This window comes from Protopterus annectens, chromosome 4.part0, assembly GCF_019279795.1.
Source record: "Protopterus annectens isolate FY-2018-M chromosome 4.part0, PAN1.0, whole genome shotgun sequence".
Taxonomy (NCBI): domain Eukaryota; kingdom Metazoa; phylum Chordata; order Ceratodontiformes; family Protopteridae; genus Protopterus; species Protopterus annectens.
Genome location: NC_056733.1, coordinates 1823103245 through 1823127601, shown reverse-complemented (window position 1 = coordinate 1823127601; position 24357 = coordinate 1823103245). Strand labels below are relative to the sequence as shown.

At 42.3% G+C, this 24357-nt stretch overlaps 1 protein-coding gene across 1 annotated transcript in view; it reads left to right on the top strand.

Annotated features, from left to right (window-relative positions):
- CDC25C (cell division cycle 25C) overlaps positions 1-24357 on the top strand; it is a 1649736-nt gene that overhangs the window by 95494 nt on the left and 1529885 nt on the right. Inside the window, exon 3 of the mRNA XM_044069511.1 lies at positions 15499-15590. Within this exon, the coding sequence (XP_043925446.1) occupies positions 15499-15590 (92 nt within the window). The remainder of the gene's footprint in view (positions 1-15498; positions 15591-24357) is intronic.

Here is a 24357-nt window from a genome sequence, read left to right as displayed (position 1 = left end):
CACAGACTACCTGCAAGGCTTTACAGATCACAGTCTCTGGCCATGGATACAGTACCTGTGCCTGGCAGGAGTGCTACTGACACTATCGGGTACTAAGTCAGATTGGGTACTATCCCCAGAGGTAGATGGATGTACCCTGGACCCAGGTCCCTGCTGGGACTGTCTGGAGCCACATGCACGTGGTCTTCTAGGATGTTCTATGGACAGCCCACCCCCAATATTGCTGGGGCTGGTACTGGCACTACGGGAGTGGCTGTGGCTTGAGGGACGTCCGCGGCGACTGCCAGCTGCTAATGTTGCTGGCATACGTCCATGTCAACGACTCAACTGTCCCGCACTGACCTGACACATGGACATGACATTGCGGAGGACATATCTATCTGTGACCTCAGTGTAATTACGTACGGCACCAGCTAGGTCACGGATACTGTCTATTACGGCGGTATGTGCCCTTAGTCCCTGTCTGGTGTAACATTCCATACGTGCCTGTGCCTCCATGACAGCCTGGAACATGTGTGAGCTAAGACCTGTAGCACGTCTGCCAGTGGCATGATGAGCAGCAGTGCTCCGACGAGCATCCCTGGACATCTGCCTATGTGGTACCCTTCCAGACATCTGGGGTATGGCTGCTGTGTTGTGATGCATGTGCCATGGATACCACACTGTCCTGGCCAATGCCGACTGTACGCGGTCCCTCTCCAAAGGGCATTGTTGATGGATGTATTGGCAGTATGACTGTGTGCATGGATGGGGTGGACACTTGTGTACTGTCTATTGGCGGCCCAACGACAGACCCTGGCAAACATGCCTGTGCCTCAACACACCTATCATTATCACTATTATGCTCGGTGACATCAGTTTCCCTGCTGCATTGAACCAGCCCAAAATCAGCACCTGTGAGAGGAAGACAGGAAACACACTTTACGACCTGTACATGATGGCACACATGCACACAAATACACTCCTCACTAAGACACATACGCCACCAGCAATCCCGAACATACTCAATAGCGTGTGATGGTGGGGTGCAGTATCACAAGCCAAACATTTGTATCAAACGTGACGGCATGCAGGACGTGTGTTGCTCAACAGCATGCAGTGTGAGTGTAGACAGCCCTTGCTAGTAACGGCATACATGGCTTTGATGCATGTGTGTTTGGTTCAGTGAATGGCCTCACCCTGGAACGCAATGTGTACATGGACACAACATTGCTGTGCAGGTATTAAAAGCTCTGCAATGTCCTGTGCACCATCGGTCACAGGTATACATACCATGGCTGGATGTATCAGTGTGTCGCATAGATATCAGTTTATGATTAGAGCATCTGTGTCTTTAGCAGATACTTGTAGACACAGGTTTAGCACATGCATGCTATGTATACACACAGGATGAGTGGTGCATGTATACCTGCTCAACATAGCCATTGTACAGTGGTTATGGTGAGTGTAGGACATATTGTGGACATGTCGGTGCCAGCCATGACATGGCATGCTACCACACAACTGCAACATGAAACATCACACATACAGTGTCATGTGACCTATACACTCAATAGCATTACAAGATGTATGTGTCACTTTGTACAAATGGTGATTGCTTTGCATATTGTGTATAGGTGCACATGTTTGCGCACACACAACATTGAGGTGCGTAGCAATTCGTGATATGTGTAGTACTGTGGCCACTGTAACTGGATGGGGTGTAGTACCATGAGCCATCATGCAGCATCATGTGGTCACTCAAGGCTACTAATGTGTGCCAGACCGGCACATAGCATGCTGTACCTGAACTGCAGTACCATGGCTACATTCACCATTTCACGGTCAGTTGTTACATGGGTTTGTAAGGTGCTGAATAGGGGGCATTGCCTAACATGAATGTGTTGTGCTGAGTGCCGCACAGCCACATGTGAGGCATCTACACCTCGGGTATATTATGTATGCTGTGTGGATGAGGTTTGGGATAGTGTAGTGTGCCTTGCAGCGGGTTTCTGAATATGCCATATGTAGCATGTTAACGTGTACTGCGCATGACAAAGTTGTGTATGTATATTGATTCTGCCTATCCAATGTCCACTACAGTGTTGCCACAATTGTGTGGGATGCTCTGTGTATTGTATGCGTTTTAGGCAGCTACCCACGTTACTAGAATGTGCATAGTCTCACAGCAAACATGCACAGCATGCATTATGCGTAGGTGTGTTACGTGTACATGGCCTACACCTCGCCTATGACATACACATTTAATTGGCAATATTATAGGTAGAACACACTCACCAGCATGGGTCTGCTGCCTTGCTGTCACACCAGAGGGACCTACAAGGATATGAGACACTTTGTCAGTGGCAACAACTGTGGCATTGCTACTGTGTTTGCCATCTTACAGTAGTACGATTGACAGTCGCAGGCCTGCAGATTATATTCCTAATTATTAGTATTGCACAACACTAGTCACCACATCGTCCCAACTACACAGTACACATCTCACATAAGCATGCTCAACTTGTAGAGGTAACAGTAGTCTACAGCTATGCCAGGTTATCTGCACACTCAGTTTCAACTTACTGGGTGGCTCCGGCCTCCATGATGATAAATGTTACTTGTTGTGGTTGGCCAGTAGCCACCTGGCTCAGGAGCAGCTCCTCCACTCTGGTGAGGGGGGGATGGATAGCTAACCCTCACCTGTGGAAAGCTGTTGTCTGCGGATATCAGACGCACGCTGCCGGACATGTCTGAATCACTGCAGTGATGGAGTACCTGTTCATATGTCCGGTTATGCATGCCTCTGTCATTTACCCTACGGACAAGATCTTGCCACAGTGCAGTCCCCTCATGCTGGTCCTGGCTGGTTTTGGAGAACAGCAGTGCATAGTGCTGCACCAGGCTCGCTGTGATCTGTTCTTCCTCCACCATGCTATAGGCGGGATTATGATGTTGGGACATTACCCTGGAAGACAATGAAACAATGTGTGAGCAAGTCATTTGGCACACGTAACATTCTAAAGTACAGATATCAATTAACTGCCATATATAGCAACCTATTGGCTGTCAGAAGATGCACACTTTCAGTACCACATATCCGTTCTCAGCCCACAACTGCCTGACAGTGCCTGGCACACACTATACATCAAACCATGTTTTGCACAGCAACAAAGTTAAAACAGTAAGTAGGACTATACAACAGTACATGGCACACTGTTTGCGACACAGTGCATGGCACACTTTGCGACACAATGCACCACCTAGCCACAGGAGGTATATATCATGCTAATGCATCATGAAATATGTAATCCATTGCAATGATTGTAAAGTTCAGTGACAGTATTACCAGTATACCACACTAGTCGTTGATGGCAGACCCCTGCCTAACATATGTGCACATTCGTTAATATAGGTGGCATACTGCTGTACTACACTATACATGTTGCTAGATGCGCAGTTATATCCTGTAACACACATGACCGAGGCCATGGTACAGGCATACCCACACACACCAGACACAAAGGTATGGCAACCCAGGTGACCTTTACCTGTGTACCTTGCAGAACTGTGTCAGTAGTTACAAGACCTTATGCCTGAGGTATATAATCTGTGAGGACTACAGGGAACACACAACAGTGGTTCCAATAAATGTGGACGTACACCATACTGTGCTGTTTAGGCATACAGCTTCAGGTAGTACTACAGTTCATACAGGAGTTGGATTCCCCAGCAGTGACGCTCAATAAGCGTACATGTACTGCTTTACTCTACAATGGGACACCCCAGTCGACAAGGGACTACGGCAGACCGTATGGCATACTGCTTTTTCTGCCTAGCAATTGCATACACATCTTTTGCTGGGATCGCAGCTAGGACACATACCATGACAGAAACAGTTTCCCACTAAGCTATCACACATATACCAAACTCTGACACATTCACCAACACATTCAGCATCACACTCAGTCAACCTCACATAGAAGTTATTGCAACAAGTACATGTGGGTGTGTATCGCTTCATAGGTAGGTAAGAGGCTATTGGCCCTAAGGCCTATAGAAGTCTAGTCATACACTACCCTGGCCTTTGACACACAGGTAATTACATTTCAAGCAGAGACACAGAGGTGATTGCCTGGGTGTATTCACTATCTCCCATACAATCTTCAGGCTTATTTATGATGACTGCTAATTAGGAGCTTTGTTTGCTATGGTTAGTTGGTTTGTTCCAGAGTATGGGTTGTCTTTGATAGGAATCTATTCCTCCAGCATGTGCTGTTTATTGTGGTCAAAAGGTTTGGGTCCCTAGAGCATGTAGCTGGTAGAGATTGTGATCTGTTTACGTGGAGCATATCCAACAGCTCTGGGTTTGACATAACTTAGTATGCTATGCAGAAGTCACCTCTGGGTAGGCGGTATGTGACAGTCTAGTTGTGGGTTTGTGAGACGGTCTGCATAGGGCATCTGTTTGAGGCCGGTATTATTCTTTGTGAGGTATGTCTGTGTCGTTGCCAGTTGCTGTAGATGTCTTGTGAGGTACATACCACATGGGGCATTGTACTCTTATAATGGGCTTTGTGTGATGAGGGGAATACTGACCTATATTTTTGTGATGACGTGTGCCACATAGACAGATGACATGACTAGTGTGGCACTGTGATCATCAGAGGGGAGACTACTGTCCCAGTGTCCCATGGTCTCTTGTCACACCTTCGGTGTTAAGTAGACTACCACCTATGTGGTAGTTAATGGGTTTAGTGTTTTTGGCAAGAATGGATGCCAATGCAGTGTCCACATTGAGCGTGAGTCCATGGCATTGTCACCAGGTAAATATGACCCCCTCTCTCTGTGTGTGTGTGTGTGTGTGTGTGTGTGTGTGTGTGTGTGTATATATATATATATATATATATATATATATATATATATATATATATATATATATATATCTCCATTATATGTAATACAGAGATACATATAGGCACATATACAGTCCCCCTTTCATGGTGGGGATATCAATTATGCAGGGGTGAGGTATACAGTTAATGTCATAATATTGCACAGTGTTGTGCAGAATGCATTGAAGGTGTTCTCAACCCATGTAGCTTTAGCAGGCCTCACTGGCTGCAACACTGCAGACCTGATGAATCATACCCACAACGTGTAACCACCACATGTCATATACCAGCACTGTATGCTGTCTTGTTTGCCACACACTAAAACCTACATAGAAATATGCACATAACCTTCAACATATATGTCCACCCTTCACAAACAGTTACAGTATGTCCCTTGCTCTATGCACATGTACAGATGCTAATATATCTGACACAGGCAGATCTCTCCATATGTGTGCCATACACACACAAGGTACACACTGTTGTAAGTTCGTGTACCTCATGGCTGACCTGTTTGGCATTGCTGCACGTTAATATGGCTATCATGCATTTGTTACTCTGTCACATCCATGTTTACATAACCGTATGGGCTACTCCCCCAAACAGACATTGTACACACTACTGTACAGAACACAGATGACATGGATCAGATGTTTGACATTTAATGCTGAACTACGTATGTCAGTCACATCCCACTGCACACAGCTACGCACTCATTTCTCCATGCCAGTAGGTATGCAGGGCATCTGTGCTTTGATACGTACTGCTGCCACATATGGATGATTCAAACTATGTAGAGCACTCTTCATAAACATCTACTACATTCCAGTAAATACATAGCTGTTACATACCTTTCCTTTGTATGTGTTCGTATTTGTTGTTGTAGATCTTGAATTAGTTTTTCAAGGTATCTTTGTTTTTCAATATACTTTTTTATTTTCAGTATAATTTTTTTCTCTATTTTGTTTTCAATATATTCTTTTTATCTTTTTTTTTCAATATATTACTTTTTCTTTCAATATATCTTCTTTGGATCCTTTTTCTTTATTTCTGCTGCAGCTGTTGTCTCCCTCTCCCTCTCCCTCTCATGAAATGTTTGCATGTGTGGACAGCAAGTACAGACTGCTTTTATAGCTATCTGCACATGTGCATGTGATGGCTTCTGTATCAATTAGTGGCCACCATTTCACATTTGCATGCTGCCTGCTGTGTGGTACTTGAAGTACTCACTGTCATAGTAACCCAGTGCTATAAATTGCTAAGTCAGGTAGGCGTAGCCCTTTCAGATTTCCAAAGTGAGGACCATGCTTGTTTGCTGTGGACACCGTTATGCAAGTCAGAAGGTTTGTACACTTCCAACTGTTGCTAGGGGTGTAGCCAGTGATTTGAATGTTTTACTCAGACCTGAATGTTGCCACTTCCAGTACACAGTTGACAGTGTAGAATTGTGCTCACCCCTACAAATGCTAACACAAGATACATGGGAGTATGTAGTTTCTTTTCTACTTGTACAATTAGCTGCCATACATATGTAGTAGTTGGGAGGTTTTCATTTGGCACATGAACTATTTGGGAACTGCTATACTGTGGATCTTAATGTACTCACTTCTGCACAGTTTGTGCTTTTTATTTTGTTGACATTATCACAGGATGCTCATGAAAACTGGACAATTCCAGTACTGAGTATGCCTACCTACATCCTTGCTGGACCCTGAACACACAGGTATTTTGTACGTTTGGGTGGGGTTTGTCCTGCTATGATACTATGTGGGGGTTGTAAAGTGCTGCTGTAACATTTTATTTATTGCTAGAATGGCTGGTTCTGTTATCATAGTCATGTAATGCAATTCCACAACAACCGCTGGTAAAGTTCCACAGGACAGGTTTTGTGTTATGGCATTCCTATCTTTCCTTTACATTCACTCATTTTGATGCATGATATATATATATATATTTCAGCAACAACCTGCTGTATATCTACGGTGGCTTAGTGGTACTTCATGCAGTTTAGTGTGTCCAAGGTCCGGGGTTCGAGACTGACTGGTGTTTTATTCTGCTGATGAGCAGAATAAGGGCCCTCGCATACAGGTTGACTAAGGCACTTTTAAGCAGTTGTAAGTGGGTTTGCACGATGCTTAGCAATACTTAGCTAAGTGCACACTCACGCAAACCCGCTAACTACTGCTTAAAAGTGCTTACTCCCGCTACCCCCCCAACGCTAATTTCTTTGAAAGAAAAGAAAATGGGGAGATAGGAAAGTGGTGAGAAAGGGGCATAAAGAGGGTAAGACAGTAGGGAAAATAGCTAGGGATGTGCAGGACGGGTGTAGGGAAGGTCCATAGCTACCCATTTCTTTAACAGCAACAATTGTGCATATACTAGTAATTTGGAGGGAGATTTGAAACCTTTCACCCCTGAGAGAGGGGTGAGGACAACGAAGTATGTTGTACTGAATTGAATTTCAGTTTCTGTGTCCAGTGGACTTTAGTGCAAAATGGGCAGCTATGTATGGGGCGTAATGTTTTTGTAGGAGCAGATTGCCTGTTTTTTTTTTTTTTTTTTTTTTCAGGTAAGAGTGGAATGTGGGGTAGGGGAAGTAGGTATATTGGGAAGTAGGTTGGGGAGGTAAACTGATGAGAAACAAGACGCATACAGGGGCGGAATATGACACATTGTGTGGGTGAACACCATTGATGGGGAAGGATGTTTGAAAATTGCAAACCCATGAGCCCACAGATGGCAACGGTGGAACTGAGATCCCCCCACCCATGGGCAGTCACCACTGCACCTTCACAGCCCGGAGGATGGCTGTGCTGGGGGCTGCGTAGGAGGGGCAGGCTCACCCGTGAGTCGCACCACTGTTGCCTCGAGCTGGCATAGAGGATCAGCAACAACACTCTATCTCCCTACGCACCACAGCCAGGACCGTTCGGAGGGTGATAGGTGGCCATCCTCCGGCCACGCTTGCAGGGGGGGACGAGTGCTATCCCCTGCAGTGCTTCCACCCGAAGGTGGCACAAGGCCAATGGAGGAGGAGGTCCCGGGCTGGGCACCGGACCTGTTGGTGCCAGGTGCCATCGCCAGCGGAGGTGGGACAGGCCTTCCCATACGTTCTGTGTTTAGGAGAATTTAATGACAATATGGGTTAGTAACAGCCAACAGCATTCCAAATTAGTTGTAACAGCATGCAGTAATATTCCCATTAACCCAACACACCAGAGTTCCAACAGTTGAACAACAAGCATAACACATGCATATATAGAACAGTGGACATTCCAACAGCATGCAGGATTGATTGGTGGCAACAGGCCACCAAGATTGTGGTGTTTCAACAGGGCACATGCATCAAAGTAAATGCAGATATTTATAAACCAATAGGACATATGTCCCAACAAAAGTTTTGAGATTACACACACCCGTTGAGGTGTGGAATTGCATTGTTTATGCACATACAGTAGAGTGTAAAAAGATACCTCCATTAACAACTTATATGTACTTATAGTTTACATTACATTCCTATTGACTGCAGGTATATATTCCTTACATGTATTATTACACTAGGCAATGTCCATTAAGTTGTGTAATGTGTTTTGCTAGTTCCTTATATACCTGACCTGTATCTGACATATGAACTGTCCAGGATGCAGATGTTACTGCTACGTATTTATATATTTTATTTATATTTATTTGTCTACATACCTGGATGTTTTCAGGTGACGTTATCAGTTATATTTTAACAGCCCCCTGCATTTCTAGCAGCACACTGACATTTCTGGTTAACACAATAACAAGCTACTTATGTGCCAGATTTACCTATACATGCCAGCCTTGAAACAACAGTTGAGGACTGTATATATAGGTAACAGATACTGGCACTCAATTCATTCACTTTTTATGGGCCTACCCAAGTGTGGGTTGACAGTGCTTTAATACAACACGACTATTTCTATACTGCAGGAGTACATCAACATTTTGAAGAGTGACACGGACACACTACAGGAGTTATACCTTTATTAATTACATTACACACTTTTCTACTGGCTCTCTCATTTATTTGATATTACAGTGTATGCAGACGTCTTATTCAAGATGTATTATACCTTCATTTATGGTTTACTACACTCTTTTTCAGGCTCTCACTTATTTTACATAACAGTACATGCAGAGACATTATTCAAACCTTATTATACCTTTATTATTGGGCTATGACACTTTTTGTCAGGCTCTCGCTTATTTTATATAACAATACATGCAGAATAATTACTAACCTGCCTGGTGGGGCAGCCTTAGCAGCCTATCTGCATAGGCTTGCTGATTCGCAGCACGGACACCTGCAGCTGTGAAGTAAATGAAGTGATATTGAGACCTATACCTATCCATACTATTAATTACACTAGCAATTTTTACATAGTTAGTTCCATGGCTACCTACACAGTAATGGGGCATTTTCCATCCCACGGGCCTCCTGTATCCATTGGTTCAGTTGGTCCTGCTTGCGTCTCTTCAGGTCTTGCATGGTGGTGTCTGACCTGCTCACCAGCCCGAGACACACCTGTGGCACTGGTGAGTTCATGTGCGAGATGGTTCCAGGCTTCCGCTTTTGTATTCCGTGCCCTGGAACTGGCCCTGCAGGAGTCTAGCATCATGATGATGGATGAGGAGCCAAACCATCACTTTTGACTCCTCAATGCCCCACCGTTGCACTCTGAAGCGAGAGGCCTCTCCGACACCAGCCATTGCTGCCTGCAGATGGGAGCTGCAACCAGTTATGGCAAGGATTCTTGCCTATGGAGCTTAAATAGGCCTCATTTCCCTGCACTTATTTGTGATTGGCCAGATTTGAAAATTCTCAGCTGAGTGCACACCTGCTTAGCACTGGGTAAGCTTTGATTAATATGTATATGTGTGTTGACAGTCCATGATCATCAAATGCTGTCATGGCTTAGTGGATCAGTACTGTGATTATGGTGCACACTATCCCAGGTTCGAGGCCTGTCATTGCTTTTTATTTTACTACTGGCCTGACCAGTAGGGGGTGTGGCTGTGTTTAGTCAACTTTGCTCAACTTTGCCCAACGTTGCTCTGCGTTTACTGACTTTGCCCAACGCGCTAGTTAGCGCGGTGCACAGCTTCGTGCAAACATGTTTTGTTTGCGCTAGTTGGCGCCATGCGCAGCTCCGTACCAAGCTGTTGCGCTAAAGCACTGCTAAGCTATATTGTGCTAGTTAAAGCACTGCTAAGCTATGAGCAATTATTATACTTAAATATGCTTAATACTGGTAAACATTGCTTAGTGCTTCACTCTGCTTAAGATACATTACTTATGAATTTATCAGTATGCATGACCATTTCACCTTTTTAAATATTATTTAAAATATTCATTACTATATAGGCCATTTCACTGCATTTTAATAAAATTTAAAAGGTAAATGTCAGGAATTATTTTTATGCACACATTTCCTACAGAAAATGGAAAGGGGAGTGGTGGGACTCGAACCGGGAATGCCTCCTCTTTGTGCGAAGGCTCTACCACATATACTATTGCTATTCCACTTAATTTGCATATAAGTGGTTTATTATCCTCTTCAACGTCTAAACTAACTGTAGCTAAGCAATGGGCACACCCGCGTACACATGCGCAAATACGGGCAGCTATATCAGGAATAATAAATTGTTTTACATTTTATTTCATTTGTACAGGAGTTTTGAATGTGGGGGAGTGTAGTGTTGGGGGTATACACATTTGAGCAGACTCGCTCATATCTGCTGACACTTGCAGATTTAGGCACTTGCAGGGGCGTGGATATTTGGACTGCCCGGCAGTCTGACACGCCCCCTGCACTCCTACACGCTCCGTGTTAGCCTTGGAGTTGAGTTAGTGCCCTCATGCATATGCATGACGCGCTGCCGTCATAGTCTTAGACAGCAGTTTCCAAGTAAGACTTGGTTAGTCTTACACAGAGGATTGCTGAATCCCCCCCCCCCCCCCACTGTGTGTGTGTGTACGTCAACAAACGTCCCCATAACAAATTCACCACCATAACAGGAACAGGCAAGCAAAAACTGAGGGTAATGCTACTCCATGCTAGAAGTCTAAATTTCAAAATGCATTCACTCAAGGCACTCCTTAAAATGGAGAACATCGATATCTGTGCAGTGACTGAGACCTGGTTCAAGGCTCCAGAGAGCACCCCTGCACTACCAGGCTATAACTCATCCCACACTTTTCGGCCATCTAACCTGGACCAAAACACCAAAGGTGGGGGTGTGTCCATATTCATTAAGGATATCCACACCTCCAGGCTAGTTGCTCAGCATAATGCATCCGAGGTTATCCAAGTGCAACTAACTTTTGACAAAACTGTAATCCAAATTGTAGCTTGCTACAGATGCCCCAGGATTACCAGTCTTCTTTTCTTGATGTACTGGAAAATATTAGGGTTCAACCAAATGCCCTAATAATGGGCAACTTCAACTGCCCCACCATTAACTGGGAAAACTACTCGTGTACTAACTCCTTAGTGCAACGCTTTCTGGAATTCATAAACTCCAATGCCCTAGATCAACTTATCCACACCCCCACCAGGGGCAACAATATCCTAGACCTAGTCATTACCAACATGAGTGACCGGTGTTCCACACCTGAAGTCAACTCCTCGTTGATCCAATCCGACCATAAGCTAATCACCCTTGATATCCAAGTCCCCCCCCCCCCCATTAAGGAAACCACAGTAAGAAATTTCTCCAAAGCCAGCTTCATGCTTAAGACAGAAGTAGTGAACTTAATGACACCCATGCAGATGGACAATACAGTTACAACTGCTGAATCCTACACAAATGCACTCTATAAGCACCTACATGAGTGCATGGATCATGCTATCCCAAGCAGAACCAAGACGCTATCCTCCAAAAAAAGGAAGCCAATCTGGTGGTTCCCCTGTCATAAACAAACTGTACAACAGAAGAAAGAAACTGTTGCAAAAGAGTAAAATCCCATGAGTGGAGTAGCTCCCTGGTCAGCCTCAGTAAGAAGTTGAGATCCCTTATAAGATCCTCCAAAGCTAGCTATGAAAATAAAATTGCCACTAATTCCAAGGACAACCACAAAGCATTCTATAGCTATGTCAAGAATCTCAATGTCAACACCCAGATCTGCTCTGAGTTGCAGCACAAAGGCATGAAAATTACAGAACCAACTGATATTGCCAACATCCTGGCAGATAGGTTCAGTGCTAACTTTACCCTCCCCTCTCACCCCCTAAAGGGCCCATATCTATACAGGAAGAATGCAGAGTCCCTGTAATCACAACTACGCAGGTGAAAGCTGCACTCTCTCTAAAGCCAAAAACACAGCATCCATGGGACCGGACAACATCCCAGGCTGTGTTTTACACGAACTTCAGAATGAACTGGCTCCCCACTTAAGCACCATGTTCAATAATAGCCTCGCATCAGGCTTTGTGCCCACTGAATGGCACACAGCAACAGTTATCCCACTCCACAAAGGGGGAGCCACCACTGATCCCAGGAACTATAGACCTATTAGCCTGACGAGCCTGGTCTGCAAAGCCATGGAACGTATCATCCTGGAACTCCTAAACAAAGACCTTGGTAACCTCCAAACTCGATCCCACCCAGTTCGGGTTTGTGAAAGGCAGAACATGCCTCCTGAACCTGATCGACTTCTTTGAGGCCGTCACCAAAGCCGTAGATGAGGGTAAAGTAGTTCACACAGCCTATCTTGAGCTCGCCAAGGCTTTCAACACCATCCCCCATTCTGGAATTATAGCTAAACTCAAACTAGGCATAAATCCCTACGTCACAAGATGGGTTGCCAACTGGCTCACTGACAGAACCCACACTGTAAAAGTTGCAGACTCCAAATCTGACCTCAAACCAGTGACAAGTGGAGTACCACAGGGTTCCATCCTGGGACCGCTCCTGTTTGGTATCTTCTTCTCTGAAGTACAGGCCAACGCAGATGACTGCAAACTAGGAGCCATAGTAAAGTCCCCAAATGATGTGAACATCCTACAGAAAGGCCTATCTGAGATAGATGCCTGGTGACAGAGCCATGGCCTCAAGCTCGATGCCAAAAAGTGCAGTGTCATCCCCTTTAGTAAAAACTCTGTACAAATGAACTACCACATAGGCAGCAATCTACTGAACAGCGAATGCGTGATGAGACCTTGGGACCCAGGTGGACAGTAGTCTCTCCTTTGAAAGTCACATCGCCACAGTAGTCAGGAAGTTCTTCTACGTTGGACACCTCATCATAAAAGGGTTCTCATCCAGGAAAAGAGGTCATCGTTACCCCCTACTCATCACTCATTAGACCCATTATAGAGTACAATGCCCCTTTTGGAATGTACCTCACAAGACATCTGCAGCAGCTGGAAAGGCCACAGAAGTACCTCACAAAGAGGATTACTGGACTCAAACAAATGCCCTACACTGACCGCCTCAAAAAACTCCAGCTTTACTCTGTAGCATGTCGCCTACTCAGAGGTGATCTCTGCCTAACATATAAAGCTTTGTCAAACCCAGAGCTGTTGGACATGCTACACCTAAAGAAATCCCAATCCCTCAGAGCTACACGCTCTAGGGACCTAAACCTTGTCACCACAATAAGCAGGACATGCTGGAGGGATAGATTCCTATTCCAGAGACTTCCTGTACTCGAGAACAGGCTACCCATCTATGTCAAGCAAAGTTCTTCATTAGCACTCTACAAGAAAAATCTTGAGTGCATGGGAAATAGGAAATACACCCCGGGGATCACTTCTGTGTGTGTGCTCGTCAGTGGCACAAGAAAATAACTTGCTTGGGTGCCGTAAGCCAGGGAACCTTGTTGGCTAGGCTTGCGTAGGCCCTTGGGCCAATAGCCTAGTACCTACCTATGAACCTATATGAATCACAACTATCTGAATTTTGTGAAGTCCAGGGATGTGGGAATAATACCACTTTACAAAACAAAAAACGTGAATAAAACTGGAAAAAAAACAATGCAGGCAATGCTTTTTGAGCTTTAAAGATAAGCATTTGTCAATGTAGATTTGATCACAAACTATGCAATATAATTTCTAATGGAGGGAGGTAGGTGTGTGTGTATAAATGTTTGTGTGTGTATATGTATGTGTTTATATTTTTTTATATATATACATATATATATATATATATATATATATATATATATATATATATATATATATATATATATATATATATATAAAATCACCTTGTCGGAACGTCTAAAGCAGTCAGTTAATCAAACTGACTTTAGAGAGAGTGCATAGCATTGAATATGCACTTTCGCTAAAGCAAAGTAAAAAAAAAAAAACATGGTTTGCATGTTTTGTTGTACATCAACATATTCTGTTGATGTACAACTAACAAATCTTTTGTGGAGATTGCGGTACAGTGGGGATAATGGGATATTCCCTTTTTCCCACTGTAGTGCGATCTCTGAGTTAGAATATTAAAGTAGGGGGGTGCTGGGGGGGGCTTGCCCTCCTGCATAGTAGTGTTTACATTTTTTTGTGTTTAATTTTGTTTTGTTTACTTTAGCGAAAGTGCATGCACTTTAAAAGTGGGTTAGTGAAAGTGCAGTTCGATGAACTGCACTTTCGATGTTATAGTAGATATATATATATATATATATATATATATATATATATATATATATATATATATATATATATATATATATTTATATATCTATATCTAATATAGAGATCAGTTATCTATATATCTATATCTTTTTATGTGTATGTATATGATATATCTATATAGATATAGATATATAGATATATATATAGATATCTAGATATATATATCTATAGCTAGATAGATATAGATATAGATATATATCTATAGATAGATATAGATATAGATATATATATCTATAGATATATATATATATAGGTATATATATATCTATATATATCTATAGATATATATATATAGGTATATATATATCTATATATATCTATAGATATATATATATAGGTATATATATATCTATATATATATATATATATATATATATATATATATATCTATATATATATATATATATATATATATATATATATATATAGATATATATAGCTAGATATATATATATATATAGAGATATAGATATATATAGCTCTATATATATATATATATATATATATATATCTATAGCTAGATATATATATATACATATATACATATATACATATATCTAGATATAGATAGATATATTTATATATATCTATAGCTAGATATATCTATAGCTAGATATATCTATAGCTAGATGGAGATATATATATATATATATATATATATATATATATATATATATATATATCTGTGTATTTGTACATCGGTGTATAGATATGCATCTGCATAGCTTTGCTTTCTGAGTTCATTGGGGTCCAAGTAAAGCTACATGGGCTCGATTACTTCCCAAACATCAATTTGTGCTCCTTCACATTTAAGTGATTGTGTGTAAGCACATTTTCTAGTGCATATACTCTTGCAGTGCTCATTTATTGAGTAGACCTTGTAGGTATATGTAGTGTGGTTTTCTTTGTGCACTTTACAGCACTTGTCTAATATTCTAACATTAATTTCTTAGTGATACACCAAAGCGATTCCTAGACTTGTCAAATCTCAGTAACTGCGGTGATCCACTACCCTCCATGGCAGAGTCTTCTGAAGGAGTAACAGGTTTGACTTTTGCTTTTGTTTTATGCCGCAGTAATGAGTTTTGGTTGCATTGCATGTAAATACTAAGCAATGGTTGCTCAAGTTAAACAACATTTTTGAAGTGTACTTTTATTTCTGGAAACTTTAATTCCAACTACTGATGAGCAGTGCCCCCCCCTCCCTTTTTTTTTTTTAACGTGCATCTCATTTCTGCCATGTCTGCTCGAAATACTTTTTGAACCACAGAAGCTAGTTGTCCAAGTACATCTTTGTAATGGACAGGACACCTGAACTACTGATTGCTGTAAAAGTTTTGCTGCCCTACTTCAGACACACATTTCTCTCTTAGTCCATGCAGAGCTGGTGCATCAGCCATGCATTCAACTATGATTTCATAGTTCTTAGTTTGTCATTGTAAATCTCTTAGATTCAGTACATTCCAAGTATTTCTGCATCTATTTAACGAGTTGGGATAATTGTAGATTACTTGATAAGGGGTCACAATGTTTATGGGTATCGTGGTACTGTTTATATGCAGTGTCACAGTTGTGGAGAAAAGCTAGAGTGCTCTGAGTGAGCTTTGTGCATAGGCTAACTGGATGAGAAATCTCATGCTCCTGAGTAGGCACATGAGATGCTAGGTAAGGACTTAGATTTTGGTCCAGCTGTGGCTTCACTTCGGTGTTTTTTTTTTTTTTTTTGTTTAGGTTTTTGACATTTGTCATGGCCTTTTAATCCTCATAGATTGCATTGCTCAAGGATGGGTATAAAGTAAACTGGAGATGCATATGTTTGTTTTTGGTAGTAACACCAGGGGCAGCTACCACTGTCATTTGTTTGCAGGGGCAAGTTTGTGGATTTAGAGTCCCTGCAGTATGATCTTGCCTGAACATCTCACTTTGGGGGGGGGGGGGTGGCAAGGGAGAGGCTTTCCTGTGTGTATTGTCTGACATTGAGGGTTCAGCTGTTTACAAATGCAGTCTTGCATCTGATTTTGGTCCAACTACTATATGTGCTGAAGATTATTTGTAAAGAGACTCATGGAAGATTAATTGGGTACAAGAGTGCACATTTAAATTGTGGGGTAAAATGTGTTTGCATGGTTCTAAGCTGGCTTCAACTTCTCAAAACTTTTCCTAGGTTATTCCGTGCTTTCTTGCATTTAAATTGCACTAAACACAGAGCAAGCAGTTTGTCACATTAGCTGTAGCTGCAAAGGTATTTGTAAACCATCTGTCACTGACTTTAGATGGGCATTTTTCAACAGCAAGTAAACATGAGTGTTTCAAGTAGGGACAGTGGGCCTGATTTTAGAGCAGTAACCAATAGCAAAGGCTTTGTATTTGACTCTGATCTTCGCATCACATACTAATTACTCCCAATGCCGTCCTGCTCGTTTGCATTGCTGCCCTTTATCCAGTCCTACTTTGAACTATGTACTAACATGGCTGAGCTATGGTAGCTTTACTAGGTGCCTTTGTCTGAAAAAAGGTGGCTTTTGACATTGACTGATTAGTGCGCTATCTAACTGCATTAATGCACCCTATCTTGTCCATAGTCCCTTTGGAAGACTTTCTATTGCAAATTGAAAGATAGTAAGATATCTGCAGTCCATGGTTTTCCAAATTATGGCAGCTAATAGCTGAATTCCAAAATGAACCGTTTCTGTAATGAATTGTCTGAAAGCATTTTTGTATTAAAAAATAACAATATTTTCCAGAACTGTGTATTACATTTAATGAAGAATTTTATGTAAATATGTACGAAGTACTCATTGCAGCTGTCATGGAGTATGACATATGGACCACTGTGTATTGAGTGAAAATGGCCCTCTTCCCTTGTGGAAGATGCAGAGTTTTTTAAAGCAAACTTTTTTTATGTCTTGCGTTCGGAACCTGGCAGAGACTGGTACGTAAGGGGGTGTTAGTCCATTGGCTTTGTCAACATGAGGTATATAGATTATACTGGTACATGAGCAGGTGACACCAAAAATATATACAGCAATACAATATCATCCAAGTGTCGTACAGCACTTCTTGTAAGGGGGACATGAAGTCCCCACTAGAGATCATATGTAGCCATTATGCAGGAGCCAAGCTGTCTATTACAGTAGCCAAGTAGCTAGTACACAGGATCTGGAATTTTGTCTGATGCTGCTTTTTTGACCCTGTAGATATGCTTAGTGTCATCCTAACAGTAGACACCATTACATTTAATTTGGTGATCTAGCACAAATTGATGCCCTTGCTTGTACTCCAATCTTCCCCTGTAGCGCCTGTTGATTAGTGCTGTATGTACCATTCACTGCCTGCCATATAGGACAGAAGAAATGGTTTCCTTCACTTTTGTTGGTTATTGGTGGGCAACATATCTGTATTGCAGCTTAAAGATTAACTGTACAGAAACATGTTGGTTGCAGTTGCGGGCTCTTGTGTATGTGAGGTAGTTCATCTGGTGAAATGCACATAAAGATCCTATGATTTATTTGCAGCATTTCTGTAGTTCCAGAAACTTCATCTGACAGTTCAGTTGCCTCTACCATCCATATCTCTAGTTTCTGCTGTGTAGATACTACAGTCATTTAGTATCTTTGTTACCACCATATGTAGTTTGACACTGCGTGTTGTAGAATTGCATAATCTGTTAATATTTTGGGTAGCTTAAGTTGGGTCTCATAAGGTACTGTCTCATGGGATTTGCCTCACTGAATGGTGCAAGGCATAGAAGACCTTACTTCATGGGGCCTACAGCACAATGCTTCAACTGCCTGCAGTCTGGCCCTGTGTGTAAAAGAGAAAGGGGTAGCCAGGGATATAACCAGATGTAATATCAGTATAATTTCTAGCACAATTTACTACAAAGGCTCACCCAGACTCTGCTACACTTACTGTGAGGGAAAGGTTAGTTTGCTTTTTATTTGTTGTATTTTGTATTACTTCACCTTTTTCTATTTTGAATACTGTGATTTGTTGTTTTTACCTTGTGTTTTACTTGTATTCTGCTTTTAACTGTATATTAAAACTTGGAAAAGAGACCACAGCTCTGTCTTTTGTGAGTCTGGCAGAAATTTTCCCCACCCTCCCACCTGGTTACTGTTTGTGTTCTTAAACACCACTGTCTTAATAGTTGCCTGCCCCATATGTTTATTTGACCAATATCTCATTTCCTCTCTGATTTTACTGGCTTGTGTGTGTAAGTACATTATCATTTTGTGAAATCACCCCCCTTCAACTATTTAAATTTATTGGCCACCCTACTGTATTCCATAGTACCAGAATAGACAAGTGACCACCCCCTTTCAATTTATCTTGCTGTTTTAAAAATAGTGATTCGCCACTAAAACTTAAGTTACTTATTTTCATATCTAACTTCTGTAGTGCACACTGCAGTGTTTAGGATAAACTACCTTTTTCATCTTACCTTTAAGCATCCCTGTGACTAGCACTTGCTCTAAAGCCTGCTGGAAAGCACTAGGAAGCCTTAAACTGATAAAAACACTCAACTCTCCTTGTTACTTAAGAGAAATTAATCGTAGGCACTAAACAGCCTATAATTGCAAAGTACCTTGCTAAGGTAAGGGATAACAGCTCTTGTAGTTTACAAAACAAAGCACCAAACTTGGCATGTCAAAGGGTCAGCTTCTTGTGATTTTTTTTTTTTGTCCACCTGGAGAATCTGGGCATACTGTCCACCCGGAGAATCTGGGCATACTGGGGCAATGCAGCAATTGCTATATGTACACAGACTACCCTCTCCTCCTACCACCCAAAACTACAACCAGCAAGAGATGCACTTGCATAGCCAAACTGGAAGCAAAGCTCTGTTCACCCAAAGGTTGTGCTAGACAGTTAAGACGAGAAGGTTAACACCCCCTCTACACTTCAAGCAACACATAGCTCTTCTATTCCACACCACCAAAACCCTCGCATAGAAACACTAAACCCTCCTATGCGAAGGCCCTTAACAGTAGTCTGCCCAAGAAACAAGGACTTCTGAAGCTGAAACACGAACTATCACCAATCACAACCAGTGTGCCACCCAACAGCCTCTAAGGCAAGACAACGTACCCAACACTTTAGTCATGGTTGACTCTTTAGTCAGGCACATTGATGTCCCACTCACTTGGCTGAGCAAGGAGAAAATTGCAGTCAGCTGCCTGTCTGGTTCCAGGATCCGCCACAACGCATGCACTCAAGTCACTCCACAACAAGTACAAATATGACTGTCCTTGTCCATGTTGAAATGAATGAATTGAGACATACCTCCCTTCTACATGAAAAGAGACATGGAAGAGCTGTGGGATCATGTGGCCCAGGCAGGTATGACCCTAGCCCTGAGTAGCATCCTGCCTTCACCCAGAATGATACCACAGTTTGTTTGTCTTTTTGGCTTTTCCCGGTTAGGGGTGGCCACAGTAAAAGGGCAAAGTTTTTGACTTCAACAATTGTCTAAACTTCTGGTGTCATACAGAGGGGATCCAGTATCTGTTTGCCTTGGACGATATGATTGACAGACTATAATGCTTTTCCAGAAATGGTCTGCACCTGTTGCCCCTGGGATTCAGGTTACTGGCTAAGGTTCTTGTCACCCCTGTAGTGCCTTTTTTAGTCAAAGTTCAAAGGACAAAACCACCACCGTAATGGGTACAAGCATGCAAAATCTGAAGGTAATGCTACTCTGTGCTAGAAGTCTAAACCTCAAAATGCACTCTCTCGAGGCACTCCTAAAAATGGAGAACATCAATATCTGTGCAGTAACTGAGTCCTGGTTCAAGGCTCCAGAGAGCACCCCTGCAATACCAGGTTACAACTCTTACCACACTTCGGCCACCAAACCAGGTCCTAAACACGAAAGTTGGAGTAGTGTCCCTATTCACACCACCAGTCTAGTTGCCCAACACAATGTGTCTGAAATTCTCCAGATGCAACTAACACTAGGTAAGATGGCAATCCAAATTGTTGCTTGCTACAGATTCCCCACCATTCCCCAAAACTCTCAGTACACCTTTCTAAACATACTGGAAAATATTAAGATACAACCAAACACCCTAATACTGGGTGACTTCAACTACCCTACCATTAACTGGGAAAACTACTCGTGTACCAACACCTTTGCTGAACTTAGAATCCATAAATTCTAATGCCCTGGATCAACTAATCCATAGTCCCACCAGGGGCTCCAGTATCCTAGACCTGGTCATTACCAACATGGGAAATCTATGCCCAACACCTATGGTCACCCCTTCGTTGGTCAGGTCTGACCATAAGCTAATCACCCTTAACATCCACATCCCTCCCCCAACCCCCCCAGTAAGGAAGCCTCCATAAAAAAAAACTTCTCCAAAGACAACTTTATGCTACTCAAGTCAGAAGTGACCAACCTCTTGAAACCCAAGCAGATGGGATTTAAGTTTGACTGCTGAATCCTACACTAAGGCACTGTACGAGCACATCCACTCGTGCATGAAATGTGCCATCCCAAATAGAACCAAAATGCTCTCCTCCAAAAAAAGAAGACAATCTGGTGGGTCCTCTGCCATAAACAAGCTTTACAACAAAAGGAAGAAACTGTTGCAGAAAAGAGGTAAATTCCAGAATGCATATAACTCCCTTACCAGCCTCAGAAGTTGAGATCCCTCATAAAATCCTCAAAAGCTAGTTATGAAAATAAAATTGCCAAAGATTCCAAAGACAACCACAAGGCATTCTATAGCTATGTCAAGAATCTAAATGGCAATGCTCAGATTTGCTCTGAGCTACAACGGAATGGCATTAAATATACTGATCCCAAGGATATTGCCAATATTCTGGCAGATGGATTCAGTGCCAACTTCACCCCCTAAAGGCCTATCTCAATACTGAAAGATTGCGCAATTCCAGTAATAACGGACACACGGGTAAAAACTGCACTCTCCAAAGCTAAGAATACAGCATCCATGGGATCAGACGACATCCAGGGCTGTGTACTACATGAACTACAAAATGAACTGGCACCTCACCTAAGTGTCATGTTTTATCATAGCCTCACCTCAGGCTTCGTGCCTGAGTGGCACACAGCTATAGTTATCCCACTGCACAAGGGGGGGATCCACCTTGGATCCTGGGAACTTCCACCCCATCAGTTTGTCAAGCCTGATCTGCAAGGCCATGGAACATATAAACAAAGATATTGGCAACCTTCAAACACTGGACCCCACCCAGTTTGGGTTCGTTAAGGGCCAATCTTGTCTCCTGAACCTGATTGACTTCTTTGAATCAGTCTCCAGAGCTGTGGATGAGGGTAAGATGGTCCATACAGCCTATCTGGACCTCGCCAAGGCCTTCAACACAGTCCCCCCACTCTGGTATCATAGATAAACTTACTAAGCTGGGCATTAATCCCTTCGTCACACTGGGTTGCCAACTGGCTTACTGACAGAACCCACGCTATAAAAATAGCAGAGTAAATCCAGCTCCAGACAAGTGGAGTACCTCAGGGTTCAGTCCTGAGACCGCTCTTGTTTGGCATCTACTTCTCTGAAGTACAGGCCAACACTAAGGGACTCTGTCTAACCATGTTTGTAGATGACTGCAAACTGGGAGCCATTATTGAATCTCCAAATGATATGGTTATTCTACAAAAGGATCTTACAGAAACAGATACTTGGTGCCAGAGCCATGGGCTCAAGCTCAATGCCAAGAAATGTATAGTTATCCCCTATGGGGAAAAAACATAGACCCATGAATTACCACATAAGTGGTAGTACACTAAACACCAAAAGTGTGATAAAATACTTGGGGACACAGGTGGATAGTGGTCTCAACTTCAATAACCACATCACCACAACAGTCAGGAAATGCCTTCTATGTGGCACATGTCCTCACAAAGGGCTTTTCATCCAGAAAAAAGGAGGTAATTGTCCCACTGTATTTCGTCCCTCATTGGATCCATTATGGAATAAAACGCCCTGTTTGTTATGTACCTCACAAGACCTCAACAACTAGAAAGGCCACAGAAACACCTCACTAAAAGAATTGCAGGCCTAAAGCAGATCCCATTTGACTGTCTCTCTCTCTCTCTCTCTCTCTCTCTCTCTCTCTCTTTTTTTTTTTTTGTTAACTCCTTTACTCTTTTCGTACATCGGCTACTCAGAGGTGATCTCCGTTTAACTTAAGGCCATGTCAAACCCAGAGGTGTTGGACATGCTACACTTGAAATCCCAATACCTCAGAGCCACACGCTCCAGTGATCTAAACCTTGTCATCGCAATGAACAAAACATGCTGGAGGGATAGATTCCTGGCCCAGAGACTCCCCAAACTCTGCAATAGACTTCCCATACATGTCAAGCAGAGCGCCTCTTTGGCCCTCTTCAAAAGGAACCTTGATTCGATGGGAGATAAAAAAAATTTCACCCCGGAGATCACATCAGTTGCCCTGCTAGACAGGGGTCCAGGGAAGTAAATATTGTGAGAAGAAATAGCCTGGGAATTGTTATAGCTAGGCTTGTATAGGCCCTAGGGTCGATTTTAGCCTAGTACCAACCTATGAACTTCAGAAGAGGTGAGACTCATCATATTCAGTAGAGCAAATATACCTACTGTTTCCCAAAGTTCCTGTGTTATTTTCAAAAAGAAAATCCTATTTCCTCAACTCCCATTTTCTTTAAGTGACTGGTCTATAACAATCTTTTACACAGTGTCTTAATACAGTTTGGGTAATCAAGCATGCAAATCTCTCCAGATTCAGACCTACATACTGCATGAAACTGCGTAAATCGCTTTGATTCCCCTTGATTTTTAAAGTTTTTCAAACATAAGCAATGTAACCTTAGTTTATTTTGTTAATATTTCTTGAAACTAAGCACATGCAAATTCCACTTGCAGCGATTTCATCAGTGTTGCATTTTGTGTTCCTTGATGTCTTATTTGCCATGTGTACTTTTTTCTTTCAGTATTAAACAGTGACACTGCGGATAATGGTCTTGCCTCACAGTAAGATGTTCTCTGGTGATGTTTTCAGCTGATCTGTATTCTCTTCAGTCTGCATGTTCTCCTTGCATTCGCTGGGTTTTGTGTGGGTACTCTAGTTTCCTCTCACCTTCCAAAGATGTGCAGTAGGTGTTTTTGATATGGAAGAAACACTGGCAGGGCTAGATGCACTTCTGTGTAATCATTGACTGTAGATAGTCACTAAGTAACGCTCCATCCTCGTGTACAAAATTTGGGGAGGGGGGTAGTGGATGTATTGAAAACAAATGATTATGTGCTTTGTGTAGCAAATTGGTATGTGCAGTTAGTCTACATCATACTGTGCGTGTTTTACAACTTTAAACAAAAAGCTGCATCATAATTTCATGAAGCCTATTATGTTTAATTTAAAAAAAAAAAAAAAGAGAGAGAAAAAACAAACCACTGCACGTCAGAGCAAAATCCCATAAAGAGAAGGCATCTCTGATCAGCACTAGTAGAAAGCTACGTTCTCTCATAAAAACATCCAAGGCCAACTTTGGGAGAAAAATCGCTATGGACACTAAAGATAACCACAAGGCCTTCTTCAGCTATGTTAGAAACCTGGGTGGAAACCCTCCGATATGTTCAGAGTTAGTTCACAATGACAAAAAATATACTGAACCCACAGATATTGCCAACATTCTGGCAGACAGGTTCAGTGCAAATTTTCACCCCTCCCTCACCCCTAAAAGAAGAAATACTTAGCCAAGCTGAATGTAACCTCCCTGTCAACTCAGATGTCCAGGTGAGAACCGCCCTCAGCAAAGCAAAAAACACAGCATCAATGGGACCTGACGG